At 40.5% G+C, this 16,359-nt stretch overlaps 1 protein-coding gene across 3 annotated transcripts in view; it reads left to right on the forward strand.

The window, feature by feature from the left end:
* The first annotated feature begins 685 nt into the window (after positions 1-685).
* CCDC186 (coiled-coil domain containing 186) overlaps positions 686-16,359 on the forward strand; it is a 36,126-nt gene continuing 20,452 nt past the window's right edge. For 2 of the 3 annotated variants that reach the window (XM_017804030.1, XM_017804033.1), the window contains exons 1-2: positions 686-800; positions 14,416-15,103. In XM_017804030.1, coding sequence (XP_017659519.1) covers positions 14,433-15,103 — 671 coding nt within the window. In that variant the 5' untranslated portion in view covers positions 686-800; positions 14,416-14,432. Of the gene's footprint in view, positions 801-1,556; positions 1,636-14,415; positions 15,104-16,359 lie in introns of all 3 variants that reach the window. The other variant, XM_017804031.1, reaches the window with a different exon arrangement.

Below are 16,359 nucleotides of genomic sequence, written 5' to 3' on the forward strand. Positions count from 1 at the left end.
CACTGATCTTGCAAAAAGGAGAGGCGTCTTTGTGACCATCTCTCTGAAAAGTCTTGAGGTGAAGAGTCCCTCCTGTACGGCAGGAGGGCTCCTCAGGGCTCTGGGTCTTGGGTACCGCCATAGAATGCCTGACACGAGATCCCTTGCCCAGAAAGGTGCATGTTTAAATAAGAGGGGGGAAAAAAGAACTACAGATTGAAATAATTTTCAGTCACATGCTCTAAATTCTCTACTGTGTGAAATCCCATATTCTGTTGGAAAAGACCTCTGAGATCATCGAGTCCGACCTGTGACTGAACACCACCACGTCAACCAGACCATGGCACCAAGTGCCAGTCTTTCCTTGAACACCTCCAGAGACAGTGACTCCACTGCCTCCCTGAGCAGTCCATTCCAATATCTAATCCCCCTTTCTGTGTGGAAATTCTTTCTGATGTCCAACCTGAACCTCCCCTGGCGCAGCTTAAGACCATCTCCTATATCCTGTAGGACCAGCCGCTTGGAGCTGTTAGCACCGTCACCGAACGTGTCGTTTCGTGCCCCTGGATCACAGCGGATCGCAGCCTTTCGGGGCGCCGCTGGCCCCGGAGCCCCCGGTGCCACCCGGCCGGTCCCGCCCCGGGGCCCCGCCGGCTCCCCCCGGTCCCGCCCCCGCTGCTGGGCCGAGCCCCGCCCGCCGCCGCCATCTTTGTTGATGTGTCAGCGCGCCGGGCCGGGGCGGCCGGCGGGGAACGGCACCGGAGCGCCGTGTGCCGCCATGGCGGGGCTGTTGTTCACCCTGCCGGCCGCGTAGCGAGCGGGTGAGGGGTCGCGCCGGGGGAAAGGCGGGTGGGGGTGTGTATGTGTATGTGTACGTGTATGTACGTATGTGTGTGTACGTATGTGTGTGTGTGGGTACTCGGTGTCAGCGCCCTCCAGCCCCGCGGGCACTGCCGGGCTCCCCGAGGGGGTGGCGCGGGGCACCCGCGGCCGAGGGCGCCGGGACTCGGGGAACGGGACGGGACGGGACGGCGCTGCCCGGCGGGGTCGGGGAGGGGGCGGCGCGGCAGTGATCCGCTTCGCTGTCGGCGGACGATGAACCTGGGGGGACGTGGCCGCGGGGGCGGGAGGAGGAGAGAGGAGGCAGACAGACAGACACACTTCCCCCGGGTGGCCGCGGCGGGGCATCTCCCCGTGCGGGTGGGGGCACTGGGCTGGCCACAGGTCCGTGGGTGAGGCACAGGGAGGTGGGAGCGCGGTGACACGGTGGCCGGGGGGTGCAGTCCTGCCTTGACAGCCCCTTCTCAGCCAGGACCTCCGGGCGGGCAGCGCTGGCTCCGGTGCTGGCTCGCAATCTCTTTGTTTCTTGACAGCTTTCTCCACCACGGTGTTAATTAGGTTGTCCTGTTTCGTTTGGCTGCGTTTTGATTTCGCTGTATGGTTAAATAATTAGGTAACAAACCCCAGTAACTGTTAAGCCAGTATGAAGGTTATTTTTTAGACTCGGCTGCGGGGCTGCGGTACAGTGTGTCCTGGCTTTTGCGGATGGTATTTGCAAAAGCTGCTTGCCCTTCTAGGTTTGAAAGGACTTCAGCGAGGTGATTATGATGTAGGCTTGCGGATTTTGGCTCTTATCCTGGAAAATAGTCTGCACAGGTGAGTCTGATATGTGTATACTGCCAGCGAGACTCTGTGCAGACCAGCAGTGGATTTCTTGTGAATTTGAAACCTGTGTGTAAGATTAAAAGTATGGCATTCCAGCTTTAGTGTTGGTTTGCTTTACCTTCTTGTAAAACTGCTTTTCAGAAGTCAAAATGTTGCAAGCAGAATGCAGTAAAACCTCACATGTGGCTGGTGTCTCAGAATGTTTTGTTGTATAAGGAAATTGTTGTAACAGCATGAGCCACAGCTGCTTTTCTCTATCTGCAAGGAAATGTAATCACTAGTAGCTATGAATGCTTGTGTTGCCATTGACTTTACGGAGGAGATGGTTAAGCTCTAGAAATATGGAAACTGAAAGTGAAGATGTTTCAAGAGGCCATAAGATGACATTTGAAATGACATTTTATGAAAAAAACCCCCAAACCTAGTTCTGTATTGCCTTTGAGTCCTCCTTTTTCTGAAAATCTTCCATCATCTATTCTTGTCTTGGCTTTAAAACAGTATTATTCTGTCATTTTATAAGACTTAATTTGGGATTGTTGACAGATGTTTGTTCACTTCGTGAGGTTCAGTGTTTCAAACTGTTGAGAAAAGGACTGAAGAATCAAATACAGAGAGTGTTTTTTTAGGTCATAGTTAGCAGCTATGTTGCTTAACACTACCCAAGGCTAATATTGGATTTCCCGAAGCTGGCTTTTTAAAGAACTATGAAAAATAGAAAGGCAAGTGGTTTTTTTTTATTTTTATAGTGTTATTAGGCATGTTGAATCAGTAGTCTGCAAGTTTTGCTGATTTGTGGGTTCCAGGAGGCAATATCCTATACTTAGTTCTGGGCTGGCTTGTTCTGAACTGATTTTCCTATTGCCAAAAACAATATTGGAAAGCCTTATGGATAATTCTTATCTTCAAGTCATAGACCAAGACCCTGCTGCATCAGAAACAAACTGGTGTCATAATAGGGGACAAAATCATAACCCTAATTTCAAGAAGTACATGGAATACTGGTTGATGTTTTTACTGTGATAATATTGGATATAATAATACCTCATATTAAGTAACAGAAGGCAGTCTTCTGTAGACTTACATTTGACTTGTTCACATCCTTAAAGGACTGAAGTTTTTTACTCATTTGTTTCCAGGGATACTGGAGAAACTCTCTAGGAAAATCAGGTTTGAAAAGAGTAGAGCCTTACCGTCCCCCTGAGTGGTGTTTTCCAGTATACGGTGATCATGCAGACGGTAATTGGTTGGAATTTTACAACCCTTTTGCATGTTCCGGAAACAACGTGTGAAAAGAGCCATTTAAAGCAAACCTGCTGTCATCTCCAATGCCAAATATGCTAGGATCTGTATTGTACAATGCCATAACACTACAGGTTTGTGAGAAGGTCTGCCAGGGCTCCAACTTCTGTAGTGTGAACAAGAGTTATGGCTTTCTTATAGGTGTAGAAGACCTGTCATAGAATGTGTGCTCAGTCGTAAATTTAATTTTTTTATCCTCCCTTAAGACGTTCTTCTTTGCACAGGTGATGTTATCAGTGTCAGAATGTGAATGTGAACAGGGCACTAGTAATAATGAGTGCCCTGTCTGCTACTGGCCCTTTTGTAAGCAAAGCTGCAAGGATGATGCTGAAATCTGAAAGGTTAGAGTAGTGCTGTTGCTGGCATTGCATTGGTTGCTGAAGTGTAGACTCATTTTCTTAACTTAAAGAGTTGTTCTGTGCTGAAGACATTGCAGTAACAGAAGGTTGCAAGTCTGTACATAAACCCTTAAGTATCCAAGTCTTATGAAGTCCACAGTGAAAGGATGCTGTTGCTAGAATGTTGTTTTCCCCTGATAGATGAGCTTCCAACCTTCGGACTAGTGTGACAAAAAATAACACTCTCAAGGTGTACCCCATGGCTTGTGATGGGAACAAATCCAGCCTCACTTGTTAAACCTTAACTGATGGACTTTATTTTCGAGTGGTGCTGTTACTTGACTCCAGACGTGGAGTTAATATGACCATATTATTAACACTTGCATGAGGTTGGTGGAAAACCTGGCGGTGCCCTGAAGGAATCATATGCTATTGTTCAACTATCAAACTTGTGATGTAAGCAAGGATAAAGTTTGAGTAAACCTTTTCGTCTAAAGTACTTGTCCCACATTCAAAGAATCGATAGAAATGCTGAGCTTTGCACCTTGGTGCTGGCATGAGGGTGTGCAGTTGGTGCTTAATAAAGTAAGATTAAAAAACTGAGAAAAGTAATTGAGATTAAGTATTAAACTGACAAAAGCAAGGAAATCCTGAGAGTACCCACTGTGTACACGCACTGCTCCACTCCCTTGCCTTCAAGCATATGCATCAAAGCAAGTCTTTGTGTGAGCTGAGTCAGGAGCTGTGTCAAGTTATGCCTGGGCTGGAGGACTTGATGTCCCAATGCACAGCCAGCTTTTCCACTTGTACTGCGAGTCACAGCTGTGCTGTCTGTATTGCAGTCCTCGAGTGTTTCTGTGTGGATGGAGCCATGTTACATTGCATCTTCCTTCTCACCAATACCCCAGTAATCTTCAGTCTGAATTACAACAGTATCATCTGTTTGATCTTGGACAAACGTGAATTAGTATCGGGAGAGCTAGTGTAGGTGGGACTCAGGCGTGTTTCTTTTTTTCCTATGTATGTTCTCTGTGAATGCAGGAATACAGGAAGACCATGAGTGTATGAGACCTCATGATCACCCTTTGTTTTGTTTGAAACACCAGCTGTGGTGATCAACTGCATCTCTTCTTAAGCTTAAGAATTCTTAAATGGTGTGATGCTTTTCAGTCCAGTTCATCTCCTTTTATTGTGTTTCATCACTTCTAATTTGGGTGGCTTGCTACTCTGATTAATGTTATGTGCGGAGTTGCAACCAAATGTTAGAACCTGAAGCCAGAAGGATTTTTTTGAAATTCATCTCACACTAGATTATGTAAAATATCTGATTTTGTGGACCTTTCTATCCCAGTCCCTTTTGATTTAGTTGAAACCTTTGGTTTGCCCCTCTACAGAACTGCTGTGCAGTAGAGCTGCGTTTCTTATCTTGTTGTGTGGAATAGAACTTCTTTAGTTAAATCCTCTTTTTTTTTTCCTGTTATAAACTTTAGTTGTAAATAGAATTATCTCTAGGATTTCGGTTTTTCTCTTCTGCAGTATTGCTGGTGACATAATGCTTAGTCTGGGAAAGTAATTTTTGTCAGAGTTCTTGTGAAAGATACCATGGAAAATACAGGTTAAGTTGGGTATTAATTGGTAATAACAGTTAAGTCTGTTTTGCCAGTGCAGTTTGTTTTGCAATGTGTTGAGCAGTACACGGTAGTTAAGGAAAAAGTGGCTTCAGAAAAAGAAACTGAAAACCTCACCCAACAAGTGAAGTAGAAAGGTATGTTCACTCTGTTCAGATTAGTTTAGGTGAAAGTATTATCAGGATTACAGTAAGATAAACAAACTGAAAAAAAAATCTTCAATTTTATTTTTAGTCTTACTGTCATGGAAAATTCTTAGCAAGAGTTCTAGTGCAATGACAGGTTGGCACTGACTTGGAAAAGCTTGAATAATGATTATTATCTAGAAAAGATGTGAAAAGCTTTTGAAGAGAGGCATCTTGGGTTTTACAATGGAACAACCCCGCTATAAGAAGATAGAAACATTTTTTTACCCCAGAATTTTTCTTTAGCAGATTTATTGGGTTGTCATTATATATATGGTAGCATGTAAGCTGTCCTACAGCTTCATTTCTTATCTGAGTATAATAGGTTGGAATTAAATCTAAATTGAAGTGGCAACTGATTCTAACAGTTGTCTGGTGGCTAATGGTTACTTTAATGTCTCTTTCTTAGGATAATGTGTTTAAAGATAATAGTACTTTATTATTCTGTAGTGATTCATCTAAGATTGTTTCTAATAAAATATATTGTAGTGTGATATCTAAAGGAGAGGAACAGTCCATTGTGGAACAAACTGTTCAGACAAATTATGGTCATTATAATAAATGCTATGGCATTTGTGGGACTTTTTTACATATAACTTCTTAAAGTCTTACTTTGGTTACTGATAGCTTCATGTATGTGCCTTGTCAAGAAAACTCTAAAAATCATTATTATTCTCTTCAGTGTTCTTCAGCCAATAAATACTAATTAACTCTTTGAAATGAAATCCATCTCCTGTGTTACACTGAGTTATATTGCATCTCATTTTTAACTCGAATTTGCAATTGAAAACTACTAAATCATTTGTACTTAGTTTTTTTGTTGCCCAGGAACTTTCAAGAGGGAAGTGGATTTGTAACCAAACTGTTCAAATGCTGCTGATGTACAGTTTTTGCTTTTTTGGGGTCTTCTGATGAGCATCTGAGCTCCATCAAAAACACTCTAATGACCGTTGACATTTCAGTCATATGTCACTTCACTTCATAGATCATGAGTGAAAATGGAAGGCAGTATAAAAAAATTGTCCTTAGCAGATCCTTTAGTCTATACTGCAATGATTGGGGAAAGAGGCAACACATTATTGCAGTATAAATGGTAACTGTGGTTTTGCTAAAGTTATGTATTTGTCTTTGCTTCATGAACAGTAGTACATAGAGATGCTTCATTGAGTGCAATGAACTGCATGTAAAAATAAATCTTGTAAGTGGGAATTTTCAAAATAGATGTAAAATGCATGTAATGTCCTCTTGGAAATTAATGACTGCATTTCAGTCTGCTGTTGGGTGATACAGAAGACAGTGTTTTCTTTGCCAGTTATAATTTTATGAGGATAATGCTTTTCCTTTAAAAAAAAGTCTGTTGTCCACACTCCCAGCTCTAGATTTGGCTGTTAGTTTGGACTTTTTTAGTAGCCTTTTGGTGTTTGTGTATTGGCTTTTATTATTATTATTGTATCAGTTTTGAAAGGTTATGCAACTGAGTTAAAAATATTTCTGTTTTCAGATGTAACATATCAATGAACAGGCTTCTTGATGATTGGAGAGCTGTTGGAAAGCCAGAGTAATGAAATAAACAGTTTCTGGTATCTGTTTAGACCAGCTCCAGCTTCAGGTGCTTCAGTGCTCTACTTTGCTGTCTGAAGAATTGGAGGTGAACAAACGAGGCAATCATTGGGAAGGCATTACATTTCTAAGTGGTTTAACTGAGGTGTAGAATTTTCTGTTCATCTAACACTGGGCTATGCAGAGATAAAACCCACAACTCTCTAGATGTGAAGGCAAGCTGTATGTCCACTTTCCTGAATTCAGTCTTGCCAGAACCATAGTGATTCATAAATGTCTGCTTCTGGCACCTCCAGTATCAAAATGAAGCTGTTTTTTCCTCTCTTGTTCCTGCAATATTGGGATCTGCTTACAAATCTTTGTAAACCCATATATCAAACAAGCATTTTTTGGTTGAATTGGAGAGAAGGATGCAGAAGAGCAGAGGTGTTTGTAAAATAACTAAGAATGTGATACAGAGAACAGTAACACAGCACCTGGAATAGACAGCTCGTTATTTTGAGGTTTTTGTAGTGCTACCTCAAGTTTTTTGGTCTGGTACTAGGGAAAAGAAGTAATGATTTGCTTTCATTGGGCAGTCTGAGGATGTTAAGAATAAACCCCTTTTATAGGTATCTTCATAAGAAGCTCTCCAAAGGACAGGCATTATCCCTTCTGGTTATTGACACTGCATGCTAAAGCTGAACTGCGTAGTTTGGAAACCAGAACCAATGTGGAAGGTTAGTGAGTATTACAGAGCATTTGAAGAGACTACTGCTTAAGGGTGTTTGCTTAGACTTTTATGATGAATTTCTAGTGGAACTTGTCTTGAGAATGTGCCATCTTGTAGAGCCAAATAAAAAGTAACAGCAGCAATTTTGTGAGTTATTGATCCAGTTATTGAGAAAGAACGAGGAAGTAAGGATCGCAAATTACAAAATAAAGAGAATTGCTCTGAAGCAATTTCAAGGGCCTTATTATCTAGGTAGGTTTTTCCTGTAAACATGTGGACTTTGTTTAGAGGTGTGCAGTGTTACCTTAGCAAGTTCACAGCACACACTGCAGTGACAGGAACTCTGTGAGTGCTGAGTTGACATCTATGTAAGAGTGGTAGGGACTTCTGTGAACACGGGCTGCTTGTGTCAGCGTCACCAGATTTTTCTGTCACTGAGCTGCTTGCCTGGCCAAGTCATGGTACTTAGGACCCTCCTGACTGTTGGAGTCAGCTGCTTGTGAGTCATGGAGTACTTCATCTCTCCTTGTCCCCCACCTGCTCTCTGAAATGCATCTTATCTGTTTTGCAGCTTTGAGTAATTTTGAGACTTTAGTCTATTATTTAAAGGAAGCTTGAGTACTCTGCTGTGACAGATCTGAAATGAAAAGAGGAAAGCTTTGTAAATTTACCTTGTACTTCTGTTTAAAGATGAGCTTGTTTCATAGCCTAAAAAACCTGGTTTTTACATATCCAGAGCTGAAGAGCACATATGGTCATAGCTGATGTGAGAACTGTTTTTTCGTGATTTTGTGGATTGTATGTGTACTTGTTTGGAGAGCAGATGACTCCCTCTTCATCAGTGACTCTGCTACAAGGCCTCTCTTAGGAACACAACTATGAGTGAAAAACACGTACCCAAAGATGATACAAACCCATTTCTTGTTGAGTGAAGGTGACATAATTGACTGTTACTGTCCATTATATTATGTAATGTGTGGTTGAATGTGTCTCATGTACAGTGAACTGCATTTACTGTATTAACTTCCTGTTACTCCCCTTTCAGAAGGTTTTGTGCCTCAGAGTCACTTATCTCAATGCTCTTCGCTTTCTTTTCAGCCGTGGGTTGAACAAGGTTTTGTGTGTGCACACACCCATAAAGCCTCTCTCTCTGCAGTATTTTTAAGCTTTGTAGCATACTTTTTTTTTCTTTGAAAGCAGTAATTTTTATTTCTGAAGACCATGACCATCAATCTGTTTGCTTACAGAACCACCCCAGGCACACACTTCTGTCATTCTTTAATCTCTTTGTTGTAAAAGAGCCCCACTGCGATAGTTACTAGGTGACAAGGCACACACTTTATTTTTTCCCCTTGTTGTTAGTGAGTTCTTCTAGACAGCCTCACCTCAGCAAATGCTTCCTATAGTTATAATTTGTTATGTTTCTTTAGATGTCCTCTTGCATGTATTTTAAAATTGGCTGAAGCAAAGTAGTTTCCTCCTTGCCTATTTACAAGTTAAGTGTTCATACTTTAGGTCAAATTATCTATTTTATGAAATTAAAAGTTAGAGTTAATAGGGAAGTCCTTTGTAGTCAGGGATTTAAAAGAATCATGTTTGCATTGAATAGGAAGATTGAAAAGACAGGCAGTTTGAAATGACATAATATTGAATTAAAATGTACCAGATCCTCAGCACGTGCCTGTACTCACAGGATAGCAGGCTACAGCTGGGACAGGTTGTGTTCCTAATTAGATCTGTGCAGACAGTAGAAAGCATATAGGGAATTGCTTTCATCATGAATTACCTTTCAGTGACTGGGAATTAGCAGTACTGGAATGGAGGAGGGGGGAGAAGGATTTTCAACCGGTACAGTGGATGAGCAGGCAAGGATGAGGGTGTCAATGGCTTTCCTAAAAAGTAGGAGTGTATGTACTTTTCAGCAGAGGAAAGGGGAGGATTGACTGTTGCAGACACTGCTTTTCTCTGTGCCAGTGAATGGACTCTGAAGTGAGAATTCACTGTTAAAGCATAACCTTCTCTGTACTGCTGCTGAAGGTGGCTACAGGAAATATTTTTTCTTTTTTTTTTTTTTGCATCTTATAGAACTGTGTATCAAGATTTTTGATGTTCTACCAAGCTAATCAATACTTATGTTGTAGAAGATACTTTCTTGAAGAGCTTAAATGAGTGGTTGTCACATTTGTTGCTATTTTTATCATTTGGTTAGCTATTAATAGAGGATGCTTATATTGTGTAACAAAGGAAGTGAATGAAAAAATTGCTATTTCCTGAGTATTTGCATTCCCTTACATACCTGTGAGACCTTTCTGTCTTAAAATGTTGTGTTGTCCACTTAATGTATTGGCAGGCTCTCTGCTCCCTGCTTTTGATTCCAGTCACTTGTGCTATCAGCAGTTCAGCAGATAAGCACATCTCAATTTAAGTAGCATGATAAATGGTTGTAACCCTTGCCAGTACCAGCCTTTAATGTTTTGTGTCCTGTGGCTGCTGTTTAACTACTTATCCATTTTAAATTTTACTTTAGGACTTGGAGATCCTGTGTGCTGAGGCAGATTTAAACTCTAGTTTTGTGAGTAATGAGGAAAAGTATATATGGGCGTTGCATCTTTGAAGAACACATCTATGATGAGAGAAAACAGTATATCTTCAAGAAAAAGGCAAAGTTTTGCTTTTGAAGGGTACAGTCTGTATTCTGATGTATGTATACAGGGAGATGTTTTGTTCGCTTGTGAAAATGCGGCCCGAGGGCCCATTAATCTGCAAAGTGAGTCTGTCTGAGCTGTGCTCCTGTTCCTCATTCTCTGCTGCTCACATCACCACATTTTCAGTTGCTGCGTTTCCACTTGCTTTGGTTTTTGTTGCTGCATTGTGGGAAAACACAGCCGGCTGTGTCCTCAACTGTGGAATAGGGGCAGGGACACGGGGAAGGTGTGTTAGAGTGTCAAACTAGTTGTGAGCCGTAAATCAGAGAGGAGGAGGAGGACTGGTCAGACCAGTTGTTTGAGTGCAAAGAGTCCTGTCACAGTGGCAGCAAAGTATTACAGCCAGTGACAGAAAGCTTTTCACATGCTGCACTAGATAGATGGAAGTTATTCACGGTATGTGAGCAAGCAAGCTTGGGCTGGGCTGATCTCAAAATGCCAGTTGGAGAAGTTCCCGCTCGGGCTTTTAACCTGACTTGGTAGTGATTACATTATCTGTGGCATAGGGAGCAGAAGGGACATACACTGTGAGGGTGAGACAAACGTCACATGGAGGGCATTAAGAACAAGACACTTGTGCTGTATTGTTAAGATGAACATCAGCCCTGAGGAAGGAGCAGAGCAGGTGGTTGAAGGTGAAAGCTTAGCAAAACAGTGCAAGAAGGTCATCCAGTGCTCACCTGGCACTTTGCTGTCAATCAACACACTGTGTGCTTGTTTGATGTTTGAACATATCATTACATAAACTAGTTCACTTGCTTGAGTCAAGATTTACCTTTTTTGATTGTTTTTGATGCCTTCTGAAAATCACATAACAGGCACTAAACTATTGTGTTTTCTTAAAGTGCAATATTACTTAACCTTAGTACTTTCCTGATTTTGGAAAAATCATTTGTAAGGCTGAGTAGGGTGATAGACAATTGATATTAAACCTGGAAAGGCATGGAGCTGCTATCAAATGTGTAGCTGGTGTCCAAATAGTATCTGCAACTTGCTATATTTGTGTGTTTGATGTAAAACAGTCAGATATTAGCATGTCTCATTTCAGCTAGCTAGTGCTAGGCTGGCAGTGTTGATCCTTTCAAGCTTCTTTCACACAAAACCTTTTGCTTACAAAGCCATGAGCCTTTCCTTTAGTAGAATTACTGCAGTTTTCTGTCTCTGGCATTACAGAGGAGGTATCTGCTATACTCAGTTGCCTCAGGGAGGCACAACAAACTTTGGATGTTCAAGAGACATTTGAATATCAATGTGAACTTGCACTGCTCCACATGATGTCTTTGTCTGGATGTTTCTGATGTGAATATAAATTATAATCCTGTGGTCAACTGTTAAGTTCAGTTTCTGTTTAAAAGTTAGTAATTAGAATGCAAAAAATAATACTATTCAGTGACAGTAGGAAAAAAAAAATCTATGTCATGAACCGATTCAGATAGATTTGAACAGATAAGTCTAAAATGCAGTGTATTGGAATCAGAAAGACTGGGAACTTAATGTAGTAAATTTTATTCTAGGTGCTATTGAAAATTCAAGTAGGACTGTAGGGAACACTGAATCATAATTTACTTTTCACGCTTTAACCAATTGGTATAATCACTGCTCAAATTCTTACATTTGATACGAAACCTGCACTTTATTTATGATTGATATTAACTGTAAGCTATTATGGATATAGAGTAGGTGGCTTTTTTTTTTTTTTTGCTCTGTGACTAATTGAGTTGTGCAAATAATTGTATTTCTGCTTCCATGTAGATTAATCTTTCTCTTTAATTCACAGTGTTGTTTATAGAAGGAAGTAACACAATAAGAAAACTTAGCGACCTCCCTAATGTGCTCTCTTAACAGGGATGTATTTTTCACTTGTTACTTTCAGATGAAGATACACACCACCCAGTTTGCTGACTGGAGGGGAAATTTTAGGTATAACAACCAACATAGAAGTTCATGTATCTGATTCTACCACTTTTTTCTTGTGGAAGTGGTGAACTGCAGCAGCTGGGCAGTCACGAGCAGGGTTGAGGCAGTAGTACATCAAACAGCTACATGTTTTTGGAGATTTTATAACGCTTTAGAAGATACTTTATAAAAGGCTTAAAATAAGCTAAAAACCCCTCTGATCATTCTATAGAAAGCATCAGCAAGAACTTAGACTGGAGTAACTGCTATGGAAAAAAATATGCTTATGCTTTATGCTAATATAATAGTTCTTTTACAGCTGAATGGATAATAAACTACCTATGATGAGAGGGAACACTTACTAGAAGGTGAAATTTTCTTCCATCTTAACTGTATCATTTGCAAATTATCTTATGGTTATTGACTGTATTAAGTGCACCAGTCTCAAAGCATTGTTTTTTACTGGCTTTTTAATTAAGTAGGACCTAACGTGTTCTGCTACTATCAAACTGAGCATAACTGCAAAAAAAAGTATTCATTCTTTTGATTACACATTGAGATTGTTAGTTGGGGTTTTTTTTGTTTTAGAATATCAGTAGTGCACTGTGAGCTTTCATTACTAGCAGAAGTTACCAGAGATGAGATAGGTTCCAAAAGAGCGTTTGTTTGGACTGCACAAATCAAGTAGATGGATTTCTTGTCTCCAGTGTTGACCTAAACATAAATCATTTGAAGCAAAGAGGAATCAAGGATTTTATTAATTATTGGAGATGTATTTGTAAAATTCTCTCATTCCCCTTCTCTATTCTCATTTGTACCTGTCCCTTACTATTTGTTCATGTTGATTTGTACGGAGTTAGAGATTGTGGCATTGAGGTTTTTTGCTTTGAAACCAAAAAGGAAAAGTGGTTTGCATGTTACTTAATAAATGTTTAATTCTTGTTTGATTACTTGTGACTCTTGTCCAGTCATGACGTGTTCCCTTTCGTACTCTCAGCCATATGCTCAGTTTTTGCATATGCTTTTCTCTTGTTGATTAAGTGGCAGTTGTAGCTCAGCTGTTGGTTTCAGATCTTGGTGGTAGATGTTTTGTGTGATGGTATTTTCTGGTAGAAACAGCTGGGCTGAAGGTACTGCTTTCTTTCCTTAGCTGATTTTTATACCTAATAGTGCAAGGTCATAGTGGTAGCAATTAGTGACAGACCTAATGGGACCTACTTATCCTTCTGCTTTAGCGATGTGAGCCTTAGTATGGAATGCTGGCTAATAAGGCAGGACTAGGGGGAGTGGAGCCAAGCAGTACAAAGGGGTTTCCTTTCAGACTGAGGCAAAGGGCAGGGCACGGAGCATGGAGCTGAGTGACTTGGACTGTGTGGCTGTGTGAGGGAGAGCTGAACAAATGAGAAGGCAAGGGTGAAAACAAGTTTGATGTTGCAAGGTGGCAAGGTTACTGCTTTCTTTGAGACAACTGTTGGAATAGCAGAGTTGAATTTATAAATGAAGAATTCGCTTTGTTTATAAATAGCCTAATTTATCCAGTATAGGGGGATAGGGTTGCATCTAAAAGTTAGGATTGCGGTAATGAATTTCTCCTAATGGAAATAAGGGCTTCTTGTGCTTGCTAAAATTGCCAGTAGTCTTACCAGGCACCTGACCATCTGGAAATCCTGAAAAAGAAGATACAGTGTTATACCCAGGCTCTTCCATAAGTGTTCTGGCTATTGGCATCTCAAGATGGTGTCCTATTAGTAGAACACTTTCTGCAGAGCTTTTCAAGTCTTCTAATATTTGCTCTGCAAGCTACTTTTTGAGAGAGTAGATCTGCCACAGACCATCTGTGCTCTTCCACAGGGGATTTTGGTTTCTTGAAAGCAGATGGGAAAAGAGAATCTCACCCCCATCCTCCCCCAGTCCTTTCCCTTGGGTTCCTGGGTACACACACATTTGCTGTATGACTGCTGAGTGAGGATGTGACAGTAAGGAAGTTGAATATTCTGGCTGGCTGGGGGGGGAGGTCACCCTATGTTGTAAAAATTAGTAAGTCAAGACATATTGTTGCTTTCAAATAATTTGTAGGAAAGTGAAAGCTGTAGGACTCTAGATGGTTACTTTTTTTGTCATTTTATGTCTGAAGTGCTTTTCAGAGGTGATTACTTGGAATTTTTGTGGATTTAAATGGTAGAATTATTAATTCTAAAAATCTGGTGTTTTTATTGTCTTGGCATTTACTGTTTCACTAATTGCTGTTTGTTATCCCTGATTTCTCACCTTGTTTTAGAAAAACTTAATATTGGAGCATTTACTTAAAAGTTGTGCTGAAAGAGCAACAAACTCTGCATAACACTTAACATAACACTTTGAATTTTACTTATAAAGTAACCTTTATCTCCCCTCAGTCTCTTTTGGCTGTGAATATAATATATTGTGTAATATGAATTTCACATCTAGATTTCTGAAGGAAGATTATGGAGGAACATTTACTGGAAATGCAAAGCACACTGGAGTCAGTCAGTCTGCCGGATGATGCCTCTTTCAAGACCCCAGATAATGAGAAGTGTGATAAAACATCTGGAATGGAGGACTGCTCAAGCATCAGTTATACTGGAGATGTTGCTAGTGTCTTGGAAAGGGAATCGAATTTGCCCTCAGATCAGGATTCAGCAGCTGTTGGCATAAGCAGCAATGGGGGCCCAACAGAAGGAGAGCAGCAGAGTGGAGGGACAGACTGCTGTGCCAATACCTGCTGTGAAAGAAAGGTAGAAGGCTCCACGAAAACAGAACATTTACCTACTGAAGAACTTGAACAACACAATCAAAAAATGAACCAGACTGAACAATCATTAATGGAAATATTACAGGATATAAGGGAGGAGTCTGACTTCGTGAAAAAATCAAGCGATAAAATCTATTTAGAAAGCCCTTTCGACACAGACTGCACAAAGAAGCTTATTTCCACAATACATCAGACTTCCTCACAGGAGGATTTGCTAAAGGAAATAGAATCTGAACTCTTATCCACAGATTTTTCAAAGGAGCGAAAACTCCCAAATGGTGTGCAGAAGGGTGAACATGCTTTGGCTGTGTTTGAAAAATGTGTGCAAGACAAATACCTGCAGCAAGAACAAACTATAAAAAAGTGAGTATGCTCATCACAGTTGAAGGTTTGTACTGAACAATTTCGGCTGTGTGTTGTGTGCAACTGCATTTAACATTTTGATATGAAGCAAATTGTCTCTTGAGTTTTTAAAAGGATAGTTAATGAGCTTTTTCTAATTATATTCTCTAAGCGAGGAATTATTTTTACTTGTGGTATGTACTTGTAAATAAAAGCGTGTGCTTAGATATCTGAATTCTGGCAGAATTTGGCAGGAACTGAATAGCCAACTGTGTCGCTGAATAGCCTGCCAATGTCTAGAATTGCTTAAATACTGTAAAAGTAATGGCGAAATACAGATAGTCCAGGATTCGTTCAGTGCATATGTGTTTTGGGAGAAATGAATCTTTGTAAGTACTGACTCCCACAATGTGCATTTTATTTATGTTTGAAATTGCCTGTTTCCTTTTCAAGTAATATTCAATCTCTTGTCATAATCCAGCAAAGCTGTTAATCAGCTGAGAACTATTCTTTGAGTTGGAAGTGTCATATATAGATGAACCAATGTCTTCCCACATTTTATTGGACAGCTTCTGAAGTACATGGCTTATAAACTTTGCTGTAATGATCTGGGCTTAATAGTTCTACCAGACAGGATGTACAACATGAAGAATATTTCTGTTCATCAAAAGCTTGATTTCATGATCCCTTACTTGGTGTTTCATGTTTTGTTACCTCCTTAAAAATGTTCGGGTGTTTTTGCTAACAAAATGTAGCCTCTAATTTCATATTTATTCCTTTTCCCAGAGCTGGAAATGAGTGTCCTGCTTTTCATATAAAGCTCTCAAATACCATGATATGGGAGGACATCAGAAGANAAACCAGATAGAGGGAGAGTCCCAATAGGGAAAATGTTCTCTTGCACTTCACCAGTTAACCTGAGAAGTCATAAATGTGAGGAAAGTCAATTGATGACAGGAAGGCATGAGAATGCACAGTTAAACATTGAGAAGTTACAGAGGAAGAGTGGGAATCTGAAGGGATGGGTGTGTAGATAGCTGTAATTCCAGGAGTTCATGAGGTAATGAGTTTTACTTGTTTAAGGTAAACTCAGACAGGTCAGCATTTTCAGCCGTGGACCAATTACTTCCTTAAAGACAACTGTTTATGTATATATATACATGTTATGTATACACACAGAAGGCTTTTTATATAAATATATGTTTGGTCTCTCCAGCTGAACTCATTTGACTCTTGAGGTCACCTGAAGAGTGTAAAACTGCTGTGGAATATGTCAT

Source organism: Lepidothrix coronata, unplaced genomic scaffold (genome assembly GCF_001604755.1).
Source record: "Lepidothrix coronata isolate B3197 unplaced genomic scaffold, Lepidothrix_coronata-1.0 Scaffold8, whole genome shotgun sequence".
In the NCBI taxonomy this organism is placed as follows: domain Eukaryota; kingdom Metazoa; phylum Chordata; class Aves; order Passeriformes; family Pipridae; genus Lepidothrix; species Lepidothrix coronata.